This window comes from Vanacampus margaritifer, chromosome 2, assembly GCF_051991255.1.
Source record: "Vanacampus margaritifer isolate UIUO_Vmar chromosome 2, RoL_Vmar_1.0, whole genome shotgun sequence".
Lineage (NCBI taxonomy): Eukaryota > Metazoa > Chordata > Actinopteri > Syngnathiformes > Syngnathidae > Vanacampus > Vanacampus margaritifer.
Window position 1 is genome coordinate 14,506,780 of NC_135433.1, and position 24,298 is coordinate 14,531,077.

General features: G+C 42.0%; 1 protein-coding gene across 1 annotated transcript in view; it reads left to right on the forward strand.

The window, feature by feature from the left end:
- Positions 1-10,159: 10,159 nt before the first annotated feature.
- The window catches only part of asic2 (acid-sensing (proton-gated) ion channel 2), a 212,067-nt gene continuing 197,928 nt past the window's right edge, over positions 10,160-24,298 (forward strand). The window contains exons 1-2 of the mRNA XM_077558437.1: positions 10,160-10,316; positions 11,626-12,232. Coding sequence (XP_077414563.1) covers positions 11,663-12,232 — 570 coding nt within the window. The 5' untranslated portion in view covers positions 10,160-10,316; positions 11,626-11,662. The remainder of the gene's footprint in view (positions 10,317-11,625; positions 12,233-24,298) is intronic.

Sequence of the window (24,298 nt, forward strand, 5' to 3'; positions counted from 1 at the left end):
TTTTGTCACACTGATTGACATTGACAAGATGGACCATTATGTCAGTAGGGTTAGCATTTAGTAAGACGCTTTCAAGGCCCTACAAAAGCTTTGACTATTTAAAGAGACACAATATGGATGAGTGAATAATTATTATTTTTGTCTGTATACAAACAGTTGTGTCTCTTGAGTGTCTGCCCACGCAACAGTTTAAATTGCAACCAAGCAAATCTTTAGTTATCGTATGCCAAAGGTAAGCAAAGCTGCAGTGTTGACACAGACCAGAGTTGTCTCCAAGTGTCGCTAGTACAGTATTAGTTTCTCACATCATTATTACATTGTTACATGGGTCGGTTGATTGTCACTGAATCCAAAATGCCATTTGTTTTTCCCATTTGGCTCTAGTGTTTTTTAGATATTGCATTGTTTTGTTTAAAAACATTCAAGTTATGACTTTGGTTCTCTCTTTCTGCTCCAACTTTGATGAGGTTGTATCTGTCGTTTCACACATCCATACAATATTGATGCAATATTGTGCTAATCATGTTGCACATGAAAATCAAACATTCAGAAAATTAGGCAATATCAGTAAACATACATAAGGTGGCATGAAAACACAACTGTAAGTAATGGTCAATGTGCATTTAGTGAACTGTCAAAGCACTATCAATTGTGAAAAATATCTCAAAAACTGGAGACAATTTTCAGACTCGTAAGCCCCAATTCAGTCAGATACCATTACAATATTGTTGGCACACAAAAAAAAAAACATTTGTCAACGTTTGCCAGTTGGTTTAGACAGTTCACCAGCAGTGGGACATTGTGATCATTTGGAAATGTAAATAATTGCAGAGATTTGGGTGTTGCATATTATTAGCATACACCTTTTAACTCATTCACTGCCATTCGTGGCTGTAGACGTCAAAAATTCACTTTATTTCTATAAATGTGAAATTGTTTTCCACTTTTGTTAAAAGTAAGAAAACCTAGAAAAAGTTTTATTGTACATTTAGAACAGATATAAAGATTGTTTAATCGTGAGTTAACTAGAGAAGTCATCCGATTAATTATGATTTAAAAAAAAAATAATCGTCGGACGGCCCTAATTAAAAATTTTTTGTGGAAAATATTATTTATATAAAAAAAATTAAACAAAAGATAAAAAATTAAAAAAAAAAAGTTTTTTTAAAATAGAAAAGATTATTGAAAATTAAAAAAAATTATAATAAAAACAATTTTTTTAAAGAAAAGATGATTAAAAATTAAAAAAAAATTCTAATCATTAAAAAAATCCAAATATTTAAAAAAATAAAAAATAATTACAATTATAAAAAATAATAAAATATTACAAATAAATGTGTTTTTTTTAAAGAAAAGATTATTAAAAAATTATCAAAATATGTTGTTAAATATATTTTTTAAGTAATTACATTTTTTAAATAGAAAAGATTATTAAAAATTAGGGGCGTCAGGCGATAAAAATTTGTAATCGTAAATAATTGCATGATTTCACTAGTTACCTCACGATTAATCACAAATTTTATATCTGTTCTAAATGTACAATTAAAATAATCTAGGTTTTCATACTTTTGTTAAAAAAGTGGAAAAAATGTTAAACTAATCAAAATAGTTAAAATGAATTTTGACGTCTGTAACCGTCAATGGCAGTGAATGAGTTAATAATAGCTTCCTCATAAATGAATAGCATTCATTATTAATAATATGATATTATCAAAGGCAATTTGAGTGACTTTTTTTCTTCTTCCCAGAAGCATGTATCAGTGGTAGCCTTGCTATAACGTATTCAAGGCTGCCATTATTTATTGTACCTTTATTTATTGTAGCTACATTCAAAAAGTATAAATTTGTGTTTTCCGCTATGATTAAAACGCATGATTAATCATTACCCCCCCCCCCCCACCCCACTTGTCTTTAACAAAATGTCAAGCAAAAACCATTGTGCAACATACATGTGACAAAATGGATAAACAATACATGAAAAACCAAAGTAGAAACGTGAGGTCTCATGAGTAAATTTAAAATAAGATGAAAGGCTGAAATGGGAGGACAAAACCAAGGTACTGTATACCTTTTTTGTTGGGCTGTTCCAAAAGTAACCACTCTCCATTGCGTGGTTGCCTGTCAGTAGGGTCGTGCATGATTGGTTAAGGAAATTAGGGGCGGTTCCAAAAAGACGTTGCCTCGGTGCGTCATGCTGCCCAAATCAATCATGCGGTAGTTACATACGTAACTGACGATTGGTTAAACATAAAACGGAGTAAAGTGGAGCAAGCGTGTACTGGAAACTTTTCTGTGCAAAGTGGAGTTTATTCGGAGGGCAACTACAGCACAAGACGCTGCTTAGAATGAGATTGATGGCGCCAGGCCCGCCAAATTCCCCCTGCTTAAAAGTAGGTGAACTGTGAACACTCGCCAAGGATTGTTAGCAGGAATAAAAGTACAACTTTTCTCTTTTTTTTGATAGTCCTCATTATCACCTCTTTTATTCAGTGAAGTAATTCATATTTTATGTTTGCTGTCTTTTCCTCAGTGATATTTTTGCATTTTTCCTTTTAAGTCATCGGAATCATCACGCATTTAATTGAAATTATCCTCCAACATGGCGTTCGCTGTAATGCATAACATAAAAAAAAACGATGTTCAATGTCAACCAGGCCTGGTTAAAAACATTTATTTATATTTTTTTGGGGGCGACCAACAATAGTTTTAAACATGCACTTGATCTTTTTTTTTTTTCTGGAGAGCTCAGTATTGATCATTCGGTAATTTTACCGATTTGACATGTCATCATCATTGCTCTCCTTTTTTTATTTATATATATATATATTTTTTTGTATTTTAATTTTTTTCGTGCGTGCGTGCGTGCATTCATTAGTTCACCTAAAACCTATATAAAAAAAAAAAATCCCATACCATTTCCCTAAACTGAACACTTCCAGCCAGAGTCGTGAGGCCGTCAGGAAACCCGAGAAAGGACCAAAGAAAAGAAAGGAAAGTGAAATCCAGCACCGACCAGACACTACCCACCAGGCCACCATCCAGAGTCCTTCACCAACCCCAGAGACAGACATCTAAATTTCAACAAATCAGGGAGACCTCAAGAGACCAAAGGAGAGACTGAGGAAAGGAAGGAAGGAAAGACGAAGCAGAGTGAGATCCACAGACACCAGCCTCCACCGATTCAATGACCTGAGGAAGATTGTGTCTGAGTTTCGATAGATGCTGGTGTGGTGGACCCGGCGTGCACGGAAACCCCCACCAAAGAGGGGAGCCGTCGACCCCCGCCAGGACAGAGCAAGCGCAACACCGCCAAAGGACGACCCCCGGGCCCTGCAGGGGCCACCGGCCGGAGAGCAAACCCAGGAGCAGGAGCGCCCCCCACCCCAACGCGGCCCACGCCCCCAACCCAACGCAGCAGGACGGGGCACTGCAGGCCCGCCAGGAACCCCACCGGCCCACAGCCCCCGCTCCCCCCACGACCCACCCACCCCCGCCATCCACCCCAACCCAGCCCCAGCCGCCCCCAGGCCCCCAGACACCCTCCCACCCCCAGCACCCCACCACCCAGCCACCCCCACCACCACTCCCCCCACCAACCGGCAGCCCCCCAGCCCCCAACCCCCAGATCCCGGGGATCCCCCGCACCGGCGCCGGAGAGGGGCCGGGCAGCGGAGCGGAGAGGGCATCCACGCCCACCCCATCCCCCACCGCGTGGAGGGACGGAACACCGGGGGCAGAAGGGGAGATGGGGGCACCGGAGGACGGGCGGCACCCCCGAGCCCCAGGCCCAGCGGGGAAAGGCCCCGGTCGTCACTCCAGCGTTCTTAGTGAGAGTTAACCCTGTTACTGAGTTCGCCAGCTCGCCGACTGGCGAACTCTACCCCTAAACCTTGAATGTCACCCCACCCAGTGTATATACAAGTGTGTGGTGCAGTAAAATTGGGAGCAGGTGAACCGGAGCAGAGTGAAATGATATCCCCCTCTGCTCCGATCCACCCGCCTCCCAGGCATGTCAGTGAGTGTATGTGGTGCATTAAAAAAAATAAATGGGGGGGGGGGGACACGGACATGGGACCGCAGCACTGCTCTATACTGCGGTCAGGGAGGCGGAGGACGGGCGGGGAGAGGCGAGGAGGGAGAGGAAGCAAGGGGGAGGAAGGGGGAGGGGAGAGGGGACCACGGGGCACCCCGGCGGCCCACAGGCCCCGAACCGCGTCGCTGGGCCCAGAGCGACGGACCACGCCGGGGCGGCGCCGCCCCAGACACCAGGGAGAGACCCGCAACGCAGCACCCCCCAAGAGACCCAGGGAACGGCCAAGCCGCAGCCGCCACCCAGCAGCCCACAGAGGGGCAGACCCGCCCACGCCCAGCCAGGGGGCGACAGCACCTATAGAATTAACCCCCTGGCATGCAGTGAATCCGAATATTAACCCTTAGTGCCCATTGGAGGTGAATCTGCTCGATCCTGTTGGCAGCAACTGGTTTCCTGACTATAAAAACACAACCATTAGTTACAAATTGCCAAATACAGAAACAAGAAATAAGTTATCACGATGTGGTGGCTCTCGCTAACAGGCAGAATTAAGGAACCAGAATTAGGTTAAAAAATTCTATATACGTAGACCATGTTTCTATAAATTTTGATATTTGGTTTTTATTTGAGGCAGATATTTTTTCCATTAAATGTGATTTATGAGGAGGTTAGACCATTGGTCGATATTCAGAGTTTGTTTATTTTTCCAGTTAACAAGAATTGTTTTTTTTTTGCGATAGTAAGGGCTACAAGTGTAGATTGAAATTGTTTATGTGGTAAGTCAGTTGTTGTTAGGTCACCTAGTCAACACAAGTTTGGAGATAAAGGTATCATCCTACAGTCCAAAATAGCGGAAAGTTTTTCTAAGATTTTAGTCCAGAAATACATAACCGGAGTACTACATAACCATAAAGCATGAAAATAAGTGTCTGTGGTGTTTTGTAAACACTGGAGACAAATGTCGCAGTCTGAGAGTCCCATTTTCTTCATCATATATTGAGTAATGTATGTTCTATGAATAATTTTATATTGGATAAGTTGTAAATTTGTGTGTTTTGTCATTTTAAATGCGTTTTCACAAACTTGAATCCAAAAGTCAGATTCCGGTGCTATAGACAAGTCTGTCTCCCATTTTGAGATGGGTAAAGACATTATATCAGTATATGAAAGTAACTTATATATTTTTGAAAGTTTTTTTGTTGCTGTCGCAGAAAGCTTGTTAATATCTTTAGCTAAAACAGGCGGTTGGAGCGTACCCCGAAGTGTTGGAATTTGTTTCTTTATCTTATTTTTAACTTGTAGATAATGTAAAAAATTTCCGTTTTTTATTCTGTATTTTTGGAGCAAGGATGTATATGATATAAACATATTATCTGAGAAGAGATGGTGGAGATGTGTAATTCCTTTCTGCTCCCACACACCTAAATAAAACGATTGCTTTTTAAGTTGAAAGTCGGGGTTATGCCATAGAGGAGAAAGCCCACAGGGCTCCACTTGGGCTTTTGTAATTTCTTAATTGTCAGGGTGGCGGAAATCATTGGGTTTTTAAAACAATTATGTCGCTTAATCGATGTTGTAATAAAGAGTAAATCTCGAAGTCTGAGGTTATTACAATCCTTCTGTTCTAGTTCCAGCCAACAGTTAGAGTCTCTGTTGGGTTGTGCCCATAGAATTATATATTGTATTGTATTGCTGGTTAGCTATATAGTAGTACATAAAGTTTGGTGCCTCTAGACCACCTTTGGATTTACTTTTCTGAAGAGTAGATAGACTACTCTTTGCTTTTTTTTTATTCCAGTAAAATTTTGTAACGGCTGAGTCCAACAACTGGAACCATTTTTTTAGGGCCCAAACCGATAACCGAAAATGAGAAACTCTTGGCCGAAACACTGAAAATAATAATAAAAATAAAAATAACAATCAGTGTTTAATATCACTCAAATTCACCATTAGCTACAGTGCATTTTCAACACATATTACTACAGTAATGATTAAGAAATAAATGAGGTGGATGAATGAGAATAACGTGACATCATCAAGTGCAGTTTACAGTGCCTGTTAGCGAGAGCCACCACATCGTGATAACTTACATTGATGTCTCTGCATTTGGCAGTTTGTAACTAATGGTTGTGTTTTTATAGTCAGGAACCCAGTTGCTGCCAACAGGATCGAGCAGATTCACCTCCAATGGGCACTAAGGGCTAATATTCGGATTAACTGCATGCCAGGGGACTAACTCTACAGGTGCTGTCCCCCCCTGGCTGGGCGTGGGCGGGTCTGCCCCTCTGTGGGCTGCTGGGTGGCGGCTGCGTCTTGGTCGTTCCCTGGGTCTCGTGGGGGGTGCTGTGTTGCGGGGCTCTCCCTGGTGTTCGGGGCGGCGCCACCCCGGCGCGGTCCGTCGCTCTGGGCCCGGCGACGCGGTTCGGGGCCTGTGGGCCGCCGGGGTGCCCGTGGTTCCCTCTCCCCTCCCCCTTCCTCCCCCTTGCTTCCTCTCCCTCTTCGCCTCTCCCCGCCCGTCCTCCGCCTCCCTGTCCCTTCTCCCTCGTCGCCCTTCCTCCTCCTCTCCCCCTCTCTCTGCGGCCCTGCCGCTGCCTCCTGCCCTTCCTGTCGTCTCCTTCCCCCGTCCCCTCCCCCTCCCCCTACCCTGTCCGCCCTCCTCCCCCTCCCCTGGGCCGGGGGTTCCATCCGTGGCCCGGGTCTCGGCGCTCCGGGGGCCGGGAGGGTGGGCGGGATTGGTGTTGTGCCCGCCCCGCTCCGGTGGGCCTCCGGGCACTTCGGGCGGGCCCCAGTATCCGGGGGACGAGCCCCGCTGGGCTGGTCCCAAATGCCCGCCGGCGTCCCGGTGGGGTGGGTGGGGGTTTGGTGGGCGGGAGGCGTCTCCGCCCTGCAGCTCCCCTCCAATTTTAATGCACCACACAACTGGGGGGGGGGGCATCGGTTGGGGCATGCCGCAGTATGGAGCAGTGCTGCGGTCCCCTGTCCCTGGGTGCGGTGTGTCCCCGGTGTCTGGGGGTCGGGGGCTGGGGGGCTGTCGGTTGGTGGGGGTGGGGGCGCAGGCCGCGGGCGGCTTGGTTGGGGGTGGTGGTGGTGGTGGGGGTGCTGGGGTGGGGGGGTGTCTGAGGATTTGGGGACCTGGGGGCGGTTGGGGCTAGGTTGGGGTGCCTGGTGGGCCTGCAGTGCCCCGTCCTGCTGCGTTGGGTTGGGGGCGCGGGCCGCGTTGGGGTGGGGGGCGCTCCTGCTCCTGGGTTTGCTTTCCGGCCGGTGGCCCCTGCGGGGCCCGGGGGTCGTCCTTTGGCGCTGCCGCGGCCTGGGGGGCCCTGAGGTGTTGCGCTTGCTCTGTCCCGGCGGGGGTCGACGGCTTCCCTCTTTGGTGGAGATTTTCATGCATGCCAGATCCACCACACCAGCATCTATCGAAACTCAGACACAATCTGTTTCTCCCTCAGGTCATTGAATCGGTGGAGGCTGGTCTCTGTGGATCTCACTCTGCTTCGTCTGTCCTTTCTACCTTTCCTCAGTTTCTCCTTTGGGCCCTTGAGGTCTCCTTGATTTGTTGGAATTTAGATGTCTCTGGGGTTGGTGAAGGACTCTGGTTAGTGGCCCGGTGGGTGGTGTCTGGTCGGTGCTGGGCTTCGCTTTTCTTTATTTTCTTTGGTCCCTCTTCGGGTCTCCTGGCGGCCCCACGACTCTGGCTGGATTTTGAAGTGTTCGGTTTAGGTGAACGGTATGGGATTTTTTTTTTACACGCACGCACGCACGCACGCACGCACGCACGCACACACGCACGCACGCACATCCACATACAAAAAAAAAAAAAAAGGGAGAACAATGATGATGACATGTCAAATGATCAATACTGAGCTCTCCCATAAAAAAAAAAAAAATAAATAAATAAATAAAAAAATCAAGTGCAGTTTCCCTTACTTATTAGATAGATTTTGGTTCGAACTTCCCGCCCTCTGTTTGCGGATGTGACGTCATGCACGCAGTGTGTACGTGAAGAAGGGGGTGTACCGCTTCATTTTTTGGCAATTGGTCATTTAATTGTACTTTTTATTTAGGCTGTGTCTGAATGTCCACCCTTATCCCCTAACGACCCCTCATTCACTATATAGCCCTGCACCATATAGTTGCCTAATACAGTCTATAGGGATGTAATGATAACGGCAATATCGTGATATAGCGATATTAAAACTGCCACAATATTGTTGTTGTCATGTCACTAGATTAAAAGCAGCACATCTGATAAATAAGTCAGGTTGATTTCCATTTGTGCAGTTTTTAACATCCTCTGTTTTTTTTTTTTTAGTGCAGGTAAATTTTCACAAGACATGTTTTGGCCCTTCTATGTTTAAAATCCATGCTAATGGTCATATGAAGGGGAACATAACATGCTTGTGAATCGAGTCAATATGTGGAGGAATGCAATATGTGCGTACATTAGCGAGGAAGTGCCTCAATATTAAGTCTTATTCGAGATTGTAGCTTGTTTATATGCATTGTTTTTATGTATAAAAGCGAAATATTGTGTGTGTTTTTAGTATGAGCTCTTTTTTTTTTTTTTGCAATATTGTGACGTGATAATTATCATATCATAAGCTTCATATGATAATATCGTATCATGATGTTTGGATATCGTTACATCCCTACTAATATATAGTAGTGCCCTCATTGTGTTTGGCGATTCGGACAGCCAGCTCATGTTATCTCAGACTATTCATTGTGAATACAAATATTTTAAAACTGTATTTTATTTCCGTTGTACACATTTTCAACTAAAATGATTTTTTTTTAAAACTTCTTCCTACACCTCTTTTGAACTGAATCTTGTTTTGAAATTGAATACTGGTAGAACAAAAAATTCCGTAAAAATTCGATTTTATCTTGTTGTACAGTATTTTCCTTTTCAAATAAAGTTTTTCCGAAACGTATTGTTTTGATTCTCACGCTTGCACTGTCACTCGCACCATTTTTTGGGGGGGATCATACTCTCAATGCATTGTGGTCTATATTTATCAGGTGCGCAAACATCGATGTTCACTCATTTTCAAAGTGTATTTTGGGTGCACATTTTTTTTTGTTTTGGACATTTGTCCTTCCCTACAATATGGCGGGACCCGGACATTCGGACAGCCTTAAAGCTGCTCTATGTAACAATTTGCCCTAAAATATCTTTACAATAGGATTTTTCCCCCCGACTATTTATGACTGAAACATCTTCTAATTAGTAGATTAACACATTTGCTGCTCACAATGTGTACTCCTGCAAGCCTCTGGCCAATAGTTTTCAGACTGGATTCGGGTTTGAATTTCCCGCCCTCTGACATCAAGTACACGTTGAGTTCGTGAAGAAGGGTGTGTACAGTTTAATTTTTTGGAAGTAGCGATTGGAAATAGAATTTTCTGCGTTCAGCAGCTTTATATTTAATTGTATGTTTTAATATGTACACTTAGGGGTGAGGGTTACAGCGCCACCTGTTGCCTTGGCATGTGCATCAAATTCTTGTAACGTATGTTTTTTTTCCAAATCTGAATTGATATTTTGGGAACCTCCTGTGCTGTTTGTTCACAGAAATGTAAATATAATTTGTTTTTTACTAAGCTGCCTTTTCAGGACTTCATGTCCGTATCATCCATATGAAGACTCTCACCACAAGGATGCTTGCCTCGCATCCTCTCGTGTGCCAGTCATGGCGTGCTACCTCTGCCCTCGCCCCCCCTCCCAAGTTTCTTTTTTGGTCCTGCTCCCTCCTTCCCAACATCACGCTTCACTTCTGCTTCACTTGCCATGACACCCCCTTCGCAAAATACCCCCACACTCCTCCCTATCCTTAACAAACTGCTATCATCTGTCCGTCTTTCCGTCCGTGTACATTTTGGACATCTTTCCGCTTCCCGTCTATCCGAGGTGACGGGATGTAGAAGTGTGAGAGAGTGGAGGGAGTGAACCAGCTTTCCCTCAACCCACTTCTCTCTTATCTCACTCACTCACTTCACTCTCTCTCTCTCTCTCTCTCTCTCTCTCTCTCTCTCTCTCTCTCTCTCTCTCTCTCTCTCTCTCTCTCTCTCTCTCTCTCTCTCTCTCTCTTCCCCGCCGTTGTCAGGCGCCACCACAGATGAGCAGGAAAGAGGCGGGCGAGCGGATGTAGCCGGACGGAGGACGACAGGAGGAGTTTGGATGGGCGCGCGCGACTAAACAGTGGCTTTGATCCTTAAGGGTTCACCCAGCCTCTCCTCTCGCACACTCACGTCGGATGTCGCCACGCTAGGCTGAAGACGAAAGGTGCTGGCCGTCAGTTGTGCGCGTGGGAGAATCCGCCACGCTTGGACATACGTGTGATGTGTGTGTGAGATTGCACGCGACACTGCCTGTTTGACTCGTGTCAGTGTGGAAGTGTGTGTGTGTGTGTACAAGATGGCATGGGACAAGGATTGTTTTTTTTGTTTTGTTTTTTTAAACTAATTAATTATTTATTTGTCAGTGAATTTTGATTTGCATCGTATTTTCTTTTTTTTCTTTAAATATAGTTTTGCATGTAGCTTTTTATTTGTCATCTAGTAGCTATATAAAATGTTCAGTGTATTTTTCTATTCATTTTCATATTTTTTTGTTTTAAATTTGAATATATTTAATTCGATTTTATTTCAAGAATTGCGTTTTATTACATTTTATTTTATTCAAGATTAGGTTAAAATTAAATCTTAACTACATTTTAACTTTTCTATTTTTCCAATTGTATTTCAAACTTTTATTTTAGTTAATGTATTTAATGAAATTTTTTGGGGACGTTCAATACCACTTTTTTTCCTCAGACCGATACATTATGAGTACTTAACACTTGAGTAGTTACCGATACTGATACCAAATAGTTAATAATTTTTTCTTAAAATTGCATGAATTTAATGTCTTTTTTCTTTTCTTAATTTTTAGTTCTTGATCATATAACGGCCACAAGAGGGCAGTCGCGAGTTCTGATATCTTGAAATAATGCGTGGTATTGTTACTTGGCCATCCCTAAAATTTATACCCAACGTTATTTGAGTTATATAGCTCGTAACATGTGTTTAAAAAATTTTTATGATTCAGTTTTTTGTATTCTTTTAATTTTATTTTGTTGAAAGAATTTAGTTTTGATCATTTATTTGAAGATTAGGATCAAAAAAAAAAATCTTTCTACATGTTTGTCTTTTTCAAATTTACTTTTATCTATCGTTCCTTCCATTAATTAAATTTTCTTTTTTTGTTGTATTTATTTTAATTGAGTTATTCTAGTTTTTTATTTTATTTAAATTTGATTAATTTTTTTAAAAAGTTCATGAAATGTTATTTAATTTTAGCTCTCCCTCGTTTGCTTAATTTTAAAGTCGTTAATGTTATTAATATTTTTGATTTATCATTTTTAATAGATGTTAGTCTTAGTCTTATAGTCTTACTTTTCTAATTGTATTGTTTACATTTTCATTTATTGCATGTTTTAGCTATATTTATTGTTTCTTAAACGTATTATTTTCTATAAAAAAAAAAAATTCTCAAGGAGATTGACTTTGCTGTGTATTCCATACGTGACCTCACACGTGCATTTTGGGTGCAGGTGCGGGGAAGAGCAGACGACGGCGCCCCCGTGGAAGATGGACCTGAAAGAGAGCTGCGGCAGCCGGGAGAGCTCCAGCCTGCGTCCTGGCTCCTGGCGGGCGTTCGCATTCGGCAGCACCCTGCACGGCCTGCGCTTCGTCTTTCCCTACTCCGGTAGCGGCGGGACGGCGCGGCGCCTCCTGTGGGCGGCGGCGCTGTTGACCTGCATGGCCCTGCTGGCCCTGGAGAGCGCCGAGCGTCTGGCCTACTTTCTGTCCTTCCCGCACGTGACCAGCGTGGACGCGGTAGTGTCGGGCAGCCTGGTCTTCCCCGCCGTCACCGTGTGCAACCTCAACGCCTACCGCTTCAGACGGCTGACGCGCAACGATCTGTACCACGCTGGCGAGCTGCTGGCGCTGCTGGACGTGCACCTGAACGTCACGCAGCCGCACCTGGCCGAGCCGGAAGTGCTGGACTTCCTGCGGGAGCACGCCAACTTCACGGCGTACAAACCCAAGGTTTTCAGCATGCGTGAGTTTGTGGAGCGCGTGGGACACGACCTGCAGGAGATGATGCTCTACTGCCGCTACCAAGGTCAGGAGTGCAGCCACCAAGACTTCCAGACGGTGAGTGCGCGCTTCCTCAAGGGAAATGTCAGCCAGTTGCCTCGTTGTGTCCTCCTTAAACTGAAAGCGGATCTTTTCCTCCCACGCTTTCGCCTGCCAGGCTTTGTCCTCGCATCCCTCGCCGTCCTCCTCGGCTTTCAGGGTTCATTTGTTTCGTCTTGTACATTCTACCAAATGGAAACACCACTTGTGATCTTTTCAAGGCCTTCATGTCGGACCAAAGTCAACACCCACTTGTTGCCACCTCCGACTCGGCCGCAGACGATTGTTGAGTCGCTTCGTCTGAAATCCTTTGTTTTGACTTTTGAGAGTTGTCTATTTCTGCTGCTGAAAAGTTTTCATAGCCGTTTTGTCTGCTAGTTAGCACTTTTATTTAAAAACTTTTCCAGGAGTTTCTACAAAACTTAAGAACCAGGCGAGGCAGGGGCCAAGATTGATTTGGTTAAATTCTGGTAGGGCTTCAAGATGTGCTACTTTTTTGACGTTTTCCTCAACTTGCAATCTATAATGCTTGAAGGTGATCTTAAAATTGTTTGGCCCTGGAGGTCTAGTTTTGCTACATTACATGTTTTCAGACAGGAAGTGGAGCACATATCTACTTGGTAAACAACTACAGTGTGGCTCAGCCTCTGGCTTGCGGAGGATCCATCCTTTCTGCATTGGTTTATGTATTGGGTTTAAACAATAAATAAAGGCCGTTGCACACAATTGATTAATTACTGCAGCAGGTGTGTTGCTATGCCGGCCGGGCGAAGGTTCACTCTACTTTCCATTCAAGACGGGCTACTTTTCTGACATTTTCCTCCATTTTTTGCTCAATAATGCATGAAGGTGGTAAGAGTAGTCTATGAATTGTTTAGACTTGGTGGTCTGGTTCGGTTACACTTGCGCTCTCGGCACACGTCTGTGCTGTAAACAAACAGTGCGGCTCAGCCTCTGGCTAGCGCATGTCACTCACGCCGGTGGTGTGCTTTTAGCCTTGGCAGTCTGGTTACCTGTTTAAATATTAGTAGTCTTTATTTTAATAATCATAATTGCATTAACTTAAATAAAAGAAATGACTCCAAATATTTAGTTATCATATTTCTGTTGTTGTTTTTGTTTAATTGGCTATAAGTGTGCCCCCTGGAGGCCATTACTAGACTGCAGGTTTAATCCACTTTCTTCAGCTTTGATTCATTGTGACAGTCGGCTTGCCCTCTTATGTCGCGGTTAGCCTGCGTAGCCTGGCGAGTCCCCGCGCGTCTCACCCTCGGCGGCCATCTTGGATTTCGTGGGCCGCATTGGAAAGCGTCTTTGTAATCGAGTTGACAAGAGAGGCCACGAGAAGCCCTCGTTCTGTCTCGCCGCCTGTTGCTGCAGCTGCTCCTGGCCTGTCACCTCGCTTTAGCGTTGCACCTTCACCTCCTTGCGGATGAGGAAAAAAATACCAGAAGTAGAAGGGGGCGCCTGTCATGAGTGTCATGCGATTTTTCCTCCAGTTTACACAGATGCACCGAGTGAGCGTCACCTCGCATTGTTATCAACACATACACACTTTTTCATGACTAAAACATACACGAGATTTAGACCGCCTTTCTAAGTTCTCATACGGTTACTGGAATGTGAGCTTCATTCATCAGTTGGTCATCACAGCTGCACAGTTGAAAATGAAATGAATATAACATGACGTCACACGTTTCTTCTGGGTTTCGAAATCCAAATCTTCGCCTCTGGCAACACAGGTAAACAAGCCCTTCCATGTCATGTGAATTGTCAGTTGAATTTTGCATTTCAACAGGCAAATTGATTCCAAAATAGACATGGTGGGAATTTAGACGTAGTTAATGTGATCATCAAAGGGCTGGATAATTAATTCAGGAAGACAGCAAGAAATGAAATGCCACAACGTTGGTCACGGTAGATGTAGCCTAAAGGCTAGCTTACTAGCATATTTTTTGTAAATAAGACTAGCCCGCTAGTGAGTTGTTGTTTAAGTGACTGATGCAGTTTGACATCCAGTTTGTTAGCCTATTTTCCTGTTGTAACCAAGAAAGCGATCATCACATAACGTTGCTGTTTTGGCGAAGAAATTGATAGCGTGCTGTAGCTAGGCAAACAAAACTCATGGAGGTGATGAAACCAAAGCATCCGATTCTCAAATCATCAGTGGAAATGCCATTAATTCATTCCAGCCTACCCACAAAAAAACTAACACATTTGTTTTTTTGTTTTTTTAAATAAAAATGGCACTCTAATGTACTTTATAAAATCATACAGTAATTCATTCATTTGCTCCCAAAAACATAAAAAAACTTTCTATTTTAAATATTGCCATGGTCCCAAAAACATATTTATACATTTTTATTTTTTAAATGCTAGAGCTTTGATGCAGCCTCCGAACTGAAGAGAACGCTTGAAGCAATGGTAGTCATTACAAAATCGGCCAGCAGGTGGCAGCAGAGTATAAGAGATCAACCAGGGCCATGTTGCAAAGAGCTATTTTCCCCACTATTTTAAACAGATTTGTGAATAATGATGAAACTTGGCTATATTCTAAAGCCAATTGCTGCAAAACGAAAATAGATAGAATTATACTTTTTTGTCCTGATGAAAGAAGAGACTCTAATCTTTCTTATGGTAGGTTCCATATAGCAATAGAACACAATATTCGATTGGTCTTGCAAAATCAGTCAAAATCCAGTAAAATAGCCGGGAACGAAGGGGGTTGCTTCAGTCAAAATGGCTGGGAGTGAATGAGTTCAATAATTAAATGGAATGTAGTATTAGTTTTTGCCACTTGAAAATTTTTTTTCTTAAATTCATTAAACATTTTAGGATGCTCTTTGTGGTGTGTGTGACTTGACCACCCGGGGAGAATAATAATAATTATAATGGCACACATAGAGCTGGTCAAAGCCACAGTAATATTAGTCGTTCTTCCCAGAAGATAAAGAATATATGCCTGGGAGTAGTGTGCTATTCCACCGTTGGTGTTCAAATATCTGTCACTCACTTTGTGCCACTCGGATAATTCACGGTCCTGATTGTTTGCAAACTTTCTGAATTGGCCTATCGGATGTCTATAAATATTCACCAGTGTGAGCAGTATTATTTGTCTTGGCTACTGAATCCCTCTGAGCTTCAACGTGAAAGCTGATTGCTCGCTCCCTGTGGTCTTTCACAAATTACCTGCTCGCAAATTTGTTACGGACGCGGGCTGATTTTGAGTGAGACACAATAAGTGGGCGGGCCTTCTGCACTTTTCTCTTTTGATCACCTCAGCCCGAGATGACGACGCTCCCATTTGTCAACGGCGAGGGCGTTAAGCTTTTTTTTTTTTTTTTTACATCCTGGCAGAAGGCGCCACATCTGAGACTTGTGCCATTAAATGTGCTTAGAGGAGGAGAGGCTGGAACCTGGCTCACACTCACACACGCACACACACACACACACACACACACACACACACACACACACACACACACACACACACACACACACGATCTGTGGATGATGATGCCAATGGTGGTAAACAGCGGAGACGCATCGATTTGGTCTGTGGTTTTGTCTGGATCCATATATCATACTTTTATTACTTTTAGTTATTGACTGCTTAGTGGACACCTTCCAAAAGTAAACACACACACGCATACACAAGCACTGTGGGTGAGGTCATGTTTCTCTGGATGATGACCAACGTTGGTGCAGGTGAAGGAGATGGAGAAGTGTTGAAAAGTGCTAAGAACAACACATATCAAAGCTACGGCTGTATGTGTGTGTCTTTGAATTTTGCTGAAAACATCAAAGACAACCCCTTTCACACTCTAAGCTCCGTTAGGTGTCAGTTGTGCGTGTTCAAGACAATGGCACTTAAGTCATCTTTGGTTATGTAGTGCTGAATTTTTTTTTGTATCTTTTGATATCTTTTGTAAATGCTGAAAATATCAAAGAATTCCCCTTTCACGCTGCATGTTCAGGTAGTATAGCTAGATAGCTATTCCACACGTCGCGTTACAAAACCTGCCTAACAACTTGGATGTGGTTTTGTCGAGTCTAAAATCGAGTCTACTTTTTATCAACATATTACAGTTTGGTCCACTGGAACCTGGGATCTACCAAATTCACAAACATGCGTAAACTGAAAATAAACATATGTGAAGTTGGGCCCGTTTTTACCCCGTGCGCACCACCGACACCTGTCTGCGAAAATGAGGCTCTAAATGTTCAGGCTGTGTCAACCTTTGGTCTGCTCAAAAACACATCAAAACATAGACCCAGACTGTAAAAAAAAATGTCTAAAAAGTATTAATTAAGATGAACTAATCACAAAAAAATGATTGCATTAATCATGAATTAATGCAGATTAATCACACTATTAATTTTGACCAGAGATTATCCTTTAGCGTGACAGCGGATGGCTACATTTAAGGTTGCACAGGTTGTTTCAGCAATCAACATAATTTCATGCACTAAAGTAAAGCATTTAATGAATGTTTGCGTATCACATTTAGAATATTTGTTCATGTCATAATATCGGGGTCATTTTTTAATTATTTTTTTTTAATTATGCAAGTAATTAACTGATTAGAAAAAGAGGAGGGTGAGCGTGTGCAGTGGATCAAATTTTTTTGAAGACGTCCTCATAACATTAAATGTCAAAAGAATTAACCCATAACCAGTGCTCTTCAAATTTGGCGGGAATTTTTTTAAAATAAAAAAGGCCTTTTTTATTAAGCGATTAATCGGGATTAATCCAAATTCTAAAATGGGATTAATCTGATTAAAAAATGTAATCGTTTGACAGCTCTACCAAAAAGCTGAACATAAAAAAAGCCCCTTGTGCATTCGGGTCCTTGTTATTCTGCTTCACGCTGGTTGTACAAATTTCAAACGTGAGTTTGATGATCAAAACTAATCAAGACAACAATTTTAGCTGTCTGCCCCCCTTTTACTGGGTTGTGGAAAGGCACAGATGAATAAAGCCAGATCTGTTTTGTATTCGATTTGGTACTTTAGGCAAAACTGTGTGAAAGCCTACCGGCACATCATTACATACCACCATACCTGTTAAATTTAGCCAGTTGTTCACCCATTTGGCACTGACTGATGCGGTAACTGGTAGAAGGTGGAGAATCCAACCACAGTTTTGAAACCAGGACTGGGGTGTTGAACCTGAAACATTGTTGTGTGTGATTCAGTAATTTTGTGTAAACTGTGTGAAAGGGGCTCCTGTGTCATTTTTTTTATGTCACATTTTTGGCTCCTCAGTAAGGTAAAATATTTTTTGTCAAATATTTTCCGCAAATATGCAAAGCCACTCTTGAGTCTTCAAAATGACTTTTAAATGTCAAGCCGGCCCTCTGGCTGTCCCACCTGTGTCGGCACCGTTGACGTCTCTCGGCACAAGCGTCAGGACGATGTGCCTTCTTTCCGTCAACATGTTGCTTGTCGCGCCGCCGGAATATCCAAGATCACACACAGTATGTCTTCTCCATAAAAGTATCTTGTCTGTCTGTCTGTCAAATGTGCTCTCGCAGTTATACGTAAAAAAATAAATAAAATTATCATTGCTTTCTTACTAATGAAATGTTCATGTAGGCTTGACATGGCATCGTAAGATGGCCGCCGGTGGCTTTATGTTGTACTACAGCGAGAGAGCGGCATTAGCAGGCCATGTTAGGCAGCGTAAAAAGCAAGTGGCAAAATGGACGCAGCTTAATGCTAGCATAATGCTAAAATAGAAAAAAATGGATGGATTTTGCTGCTTAATTCATATTCCACAAAACGTAATATTCATCAGAATGCCATGTTGATACCAGCGGGAGCACATACAACAGCAGATTTAGCCTTCCTGCGCTTCTTGAAGCCTCTGTAAATTCCCAGCATGCTTCATGTTTATTTTGACGCCGTCTCCGCACACTTTTCCTGCTGGCTAGCAGACTTGTGTTCCTTGTTACTGCGGCGATGCGAAAGCTAAATGAGACAAATGAGAGGTGGCGAATGCTCCGCACGAGAGGCCCGGCATCCACTTCACGTGCTGGCAAATGTTCTCATCTGGGGAGAAAACGTCTGCAATGAATCCTAAATTTCTGTCTTCTGATGCTCTGTCCCTGCGTTTGCTCTCTTCAGCTGATTTTACCGCCTTCGCTGTCGTCCATTATTCAGAGAGTGGCTGCTTGGATCTTTTGCACATTATAAATTTCAAGGCGCTGTGACTAACATTATTAGTACCTGTGCCCTGAACTTATACTATAGTCATCCGCTGATCATCGTGCAAGTTCATTTCCAGACCCATCCATAATGCTGTGAAAAAAAAAAAAAGAGCCTTAAATACCCCTCTAAGGTTTGTCTTTTGACACGTATATAAGAATACTAAATTGTGTGTAACATGCATTTGGCAAGAACGTGCGTCTGTGTGTCTAGGACTCTCGCTCACACATGCACACATATACTTGCTTTAAACTGTTTGTTAGTCCCAGTTCAAATTTAAACTGGCATAAAACAAAAATGGACTTAAACATTGTATTTTAAACACCAAAATGCTCAACCATACCATATAATTGCAAGTGTACGCCAGCTTAATGCTAGCATAATGCAAAATGACATCGGAAATGGATGCTTTGTTAATTTTTCCTTAAGAAAAATGTAAATGTGCACGCCTGCAGTTCCCTAATTTACACAACTCCCATTTACCCCCCCAAAGGGCATACATTTGACTGATCTCCAATGCGCAGAGGTTAAAAAAGAAATGTTGCGGGAGACGTTCAGAACTTTCTCAATTTTAGCCTAATTCAAAGTTTGTATTATTAAGTTCTTATCATCGGAAATCTTGCCGAAACACAGAACCTGACAACATATAATCATGATTAGGGGTGTGAATTGCCTAGTACCTGGCGATTCGATTCGTATCACGATTCATAGGTCACGATTCGATTTGACACCGATTAATCCCCATACGAATCTATTAATTGATTAATGCGATTTTTTTTTTTTAACTCAAATTTAGAAAATACAAATCAGTAAACTTGTACATGTACACTGTAAGATTTGTCTCAGTCCTGTTACTATGTCTCCTCTAGCCTCACCGTGCCTCACGATATATATATCTAGTCGCGAACATTTTTGTTTTAAAAAAATATATATTTGTAATAAATTTTCTTGAAAACTTCTTGGGTGGTGGCAGGTTTACTTGGGTGGCCCACCCAAGTATTAACATGGTGTGGGAAACACTGCCATCCATATAAAAATAAATTATGGGGCGTGTTTAGACAAGTGGGGGCACATACATTGACATTGTATGACATTATAACGGAAAGTGATGCTTTGGTAATTTATCCTTATTTATTATCCCAATCAGTAAACAAAGACTGTATGAGCTGTTAGAATAGTAACGTTTTGATGTTTTTCTCAGAAGCTGGTCTGTCATTTTTGCGTACGCGGTACGCATGGTCTGAGGATGTTCTACAACTAATTTGCAGAATAGTCACAAATTCAAGTCAGAAGAAATAGATTTAGATGGTTAGAGCATTTTGTACACAAACTGGTGCGCACGCACGTTTGTAAATGAGGTCTGAGTCTCTTTGTGAAGCAGTTTCACACTGTATCATGTTTCTTCTTCTGCTGGGTCCATTTTTGGTTGGCACATTCTGTCACGGAGCATGCTTGGTTGAGGAACCCAAAGCAGGGACGCAGGAGAGGCGTGGCAGGCGCATACTCAAAAACTATTAACAAAAAACATAAAGCAAAGAAAATAAGGCACTATGGAATCATCAAAAACCGAAAGTCCCAAAATTTGCAAACTAATAACCACGCAAATCTCACCAGGACATGACAAGGTAAAAGCAAACAAAGACAGGCAGGAGCAAAATACAAGCGGAGTAACGAGACGAGGAACACCTGGACAAGACACACGTAGATGAGCACAGGTGGACACAAATCCCTAACGAGACACAAGATGACAAGAAAGACATAACGTGAAACAAAACTCAATGACAAAGTTTGCACTTTGAAATATTTGTAAAATTCCACATCTTGAATTCCTATAGAAATATACTGCAAACCATCTGTAAAATGTCCACCTCTTTCAAACCCCAGTACGAACGTAGCGGATGGAAATGAATGTTTCCTGCGCAATATGATGGACTATGACTGCAATTTTATGACTGCCATGTGATTACAATCAACTATTCATTTCCACTAAATATTATGTTTGCGTCAGGCTCCCTCCGGCAATTTGCCATTGATTTTCTCAGCCTGTTAAGAATATAACAATAAGGTTTCCAATGAGTTGCCTTAAAAGCCAATTGTCAAGCATGCCGACTAATCAACGGGGTTTGTTTAATGTTTCTCGGCAGGACAGTGTGACCGGCGGACTTTAAAGAGTGCCTCTCGTAAACCCCGTCTGTTTTAACAGCGTTTTTTTATGTCGCCTAGTTGCATGACGGCAGCCTACAAGGACTAAAAAAGTCTATATTAACCTCCCGTTTTATCACCTGCTCTTTTAATGGAAGCCCATTTGTACAGCACTGCAGTGTGCTTATAAAATCTCATCTGCTAGCCTCTCGCTCAGGAGCTGGACATGCTCGACAAAATTGCCTCTGGCCAGCGTGCCGGCTGAACGAGCTGATAAATGAAAGGTGAGGCCGTGACGAGACGAGACGAGACGGGACGAGGGGTCGTCCCTCCACGCCGGAATACACGGGAATGCTTTTAGCTGCAGTGACAGAATCAAGAAATAAATAGTTGATGGTGTCCACTGTGTCTGTACATGTGTCTTTGCAGCTTAATGCTTGTTAGCCTTTGTCTTTTTTTTTTTAACTCATTCACTGCCATTGACGGCTATAGACGTCAAAAATTCATTTGCACTATTTCTATTAGTTTAACATTTTTTTTTCACTTTTGTTAACAAGAAACCTAGATTTTTTGTTATTGTACATTTAGAACAGATAGATTTTTTTTTGATTAATCGTGAGTTAACTAGTAAAGTGATGCAATTAATTACGATTAAAAAAAAATATTTTTTAAATTGTAATTAATTGCATGACTTCAATAGTTAACTCATTTTTAATCACAAATCTGTTCTAAATGTACACTAAAAAAAAGTTCTAGGTTGTCATACTCTGAACAAAAGTGGGGAAAAAATGTTAAACTTATAGAAATAGTTCAAATGAATTTTTGACGTCTATAGCCGTCAATGGCAGTGAATAAGTTAATATACAGTTGTGCCTTGAGATGACCCAACTTGTGACTTTTTGAGTGAGAGCCATTTTCAGCTGATTTAAAACATTTTTTTTGACTTACTGGCAAAAATGGTGGACTCAACTCACTTCACAACAAGCAGCAGTTTGTCAGCTAGGAAACAATTGTTGAAAAAGGAGGCTTGAAGCTGTTTATTGCTGCTCTCAGTTGACTTTTAAAGTCAGTTTACGGTTGCATTCATTTCAATGGGGAAAAATGATTTGAGGGACCAGTGTTTTGAGTTTGGAGCATGCTCGCAGAAAAAAATTTATTGTATCACTAGACACCACTCAACTTCCCTCATTTTTTTTAGTGGTTGACAAAAAAATGCCTTCCTTTTCACATCAGGAAAAAAAAAAAGGATTGTGCCTATTCTACACTAAATATTCTCACTTTTCTGTACTCCATCATGAAAGCAGTTATCACTGCGTTTAATCAAATTTGCATATATCTCTCTTCTATTCTGCAAAAGTTTTTCTCATTTTTCTGACACCACATACAAACCTAGTAATTGAGTCATAATAATTCATGTTTGTGCGTTTCCCGCACTGTCAATTTAACATATAGTGTTTTTGAATAAATGCGTGGAAATTATTTATATATAATTGATTGAAAACGTAATTGACAGATTTATCGATTTGTAAAATAATCATTAGTTGCAGCTTCAGTTGTTAAACTACTCCAGTTAAATGATACCAAAATGTTAACCGCTGAGTCCACTTGAACGGTGTTGCTAACCAAAACAGCAGAAACATGCAGGGCCATGTAAATAGTCTTGGCCTCATCTTTTGCTTAAAGCTATTGAAAACAGAAAATTTAATTTCAAATAGCTACTGCCAGGTGCGGCTGAAAAATTAAACTGCATTTTTCCCCCTTCTTCACATAGACAATGTACACATGACGGTGGGAAATTCGGACCCAAATCCAGTCTGAAAAGTATTGGCCTGTCATGTTTATTTTCAGTCTTGTTTACTCCCTGTCATGTTTAGCTTCTGTTTTCCCCTTGTCTTGTCATTTCCTGTTTTATTGTGAAAAGTCGGACTCCTCTCGTTTCAGGTCACTTGCCCTTCCTTGTTTGGTGTCTTTGTCAACCCTGATCCCTGATTGTGTCCACCTTTCCCCATTACCCTCATGTGTCATCCAATCAGTGCCCTCAGCCAGGTGTGTCTTGTTATGTCATTAGTGTTGGTGTATCGGTTGTCTCCCCCCTGTCTGTGTCGGTTCATTGTTGCCACTGTCGTAAGTCTTTCGCCACGTCACGCTGACCTTTTTGCCTTACCTGGATCCATGTCATGTTGTTAGTTTTGCCTAAGTTGTTTTGTCATGTTTAGCTTCATGTTTTGTTAGTTCAGTTTATTTTGTTCTTTGAAGTTAGCTTTTTGATTAGAAATTAAAACCTCTTTTTGGATTGCACCTCTGCCTCCTTGCTCTGCCTTCCCGCATCTGGGTCCTAAAGCCTCCAACTTACTGACATTGGCCAGAGGCTTCCCATTATGAACAGCTAAGGTCTTAATCTACTAATTGTTCCAGCCATAAATGGGTCAAATTAAAAGATATTTTGGGGAAAATTGTTACAAAGTGTAACTTTAAGACAAATAAACGCTCCCTTGTACTAGTTACAGAATGAGACCTGGTAAATGTCTATGACAGGGATGTTTAAACTTTTTCCTCTGAGAGCCATATAGACAAACATAAGAATGCAAGGGCCACTCAGATTTTTAATTTTTTTTAAATCTTATTTAAAGCAATTGTGCATTGTTCATATAATGTAGCTATTTTGAAAACTGCTAAAAAGATGGGCCCCCAGGCCATAGTTTGGACATCCCTGGTCTATAACATTTAACTGTGGAGTTACAAACCAAGCACTGACTGACTGTCTTCATTTTTCCATATCAGTCCTTTTTATTTTATTTATTTTCACACTTTCATGTGACATCATTTGTAATTTACTGCTGTAGTTGTTTGATATTGCTGCCAAAATGTCCAACTAAATTCCTCCCATCTAAAATCTCAACAGCATTTCCACAAGCTACTACTAGCTCTGAAATGCTCCTTTTTTTTTTTATTGTGTCAAGGAGTTTGTGCCTGAGTCAATGGGCTGAATTGACACGTCAGCTCTCGGCACATTGAGAAGCTTCGCATTGAATGTCGCTTGCCTCCTCGTTCCCGTTGATCACTTTGGCGGCCATTGTGACGAGCGCCGAGACTGAAACGTTTGTCACTGCCAGACTGAAATGACTTCCCTGAGCCTTATGACAGACTTGACTGCAGAACTATTGATTTTTTTCTCTCCCATTGCTTCCTTTTTGCCAGCAAAAGGAGAGAAAGTGTCTTTTCTTGAGTAAATGAAGCTTTAACCTTTTCACCCTGTGCTCAGGGAAAGGGTGTTTATATTATGAATGTGCTGACTCGGCTCATGAGTGAAATGCCAGTCTGAATGAAACGGGAATGAAATGATGTCACCAAGTAAGAACCCTTACATACATAGGTCTGGCTGGAAGTGCGTTACAGCAGAGAGTAAGCAAATTTGAACAGAAAAATTTCAGGCAACTAACAAAGAAGGTATATTTATACCGGTTTAAATCTCTGAGGTAATAGACATATAATCGTATATAAAGGTATCATGTTGTTGCAATATAGAGGACGGATGACTTGAGGTGAGACAATTTGGATTCACTCTTTTTATCTATATGCATTCCCAGCAGATACCCAGAACCAATAAACTGGAATTTAGGATTCAGGTCCCAAAATGATGAGTTTGTTTGTTTGACCCGCCATAGAAGACGATACTTAACAGGGGTCTCTTTAGGGCGATTCGGGACATTTCTAGGGATCCTTCAAAGATAA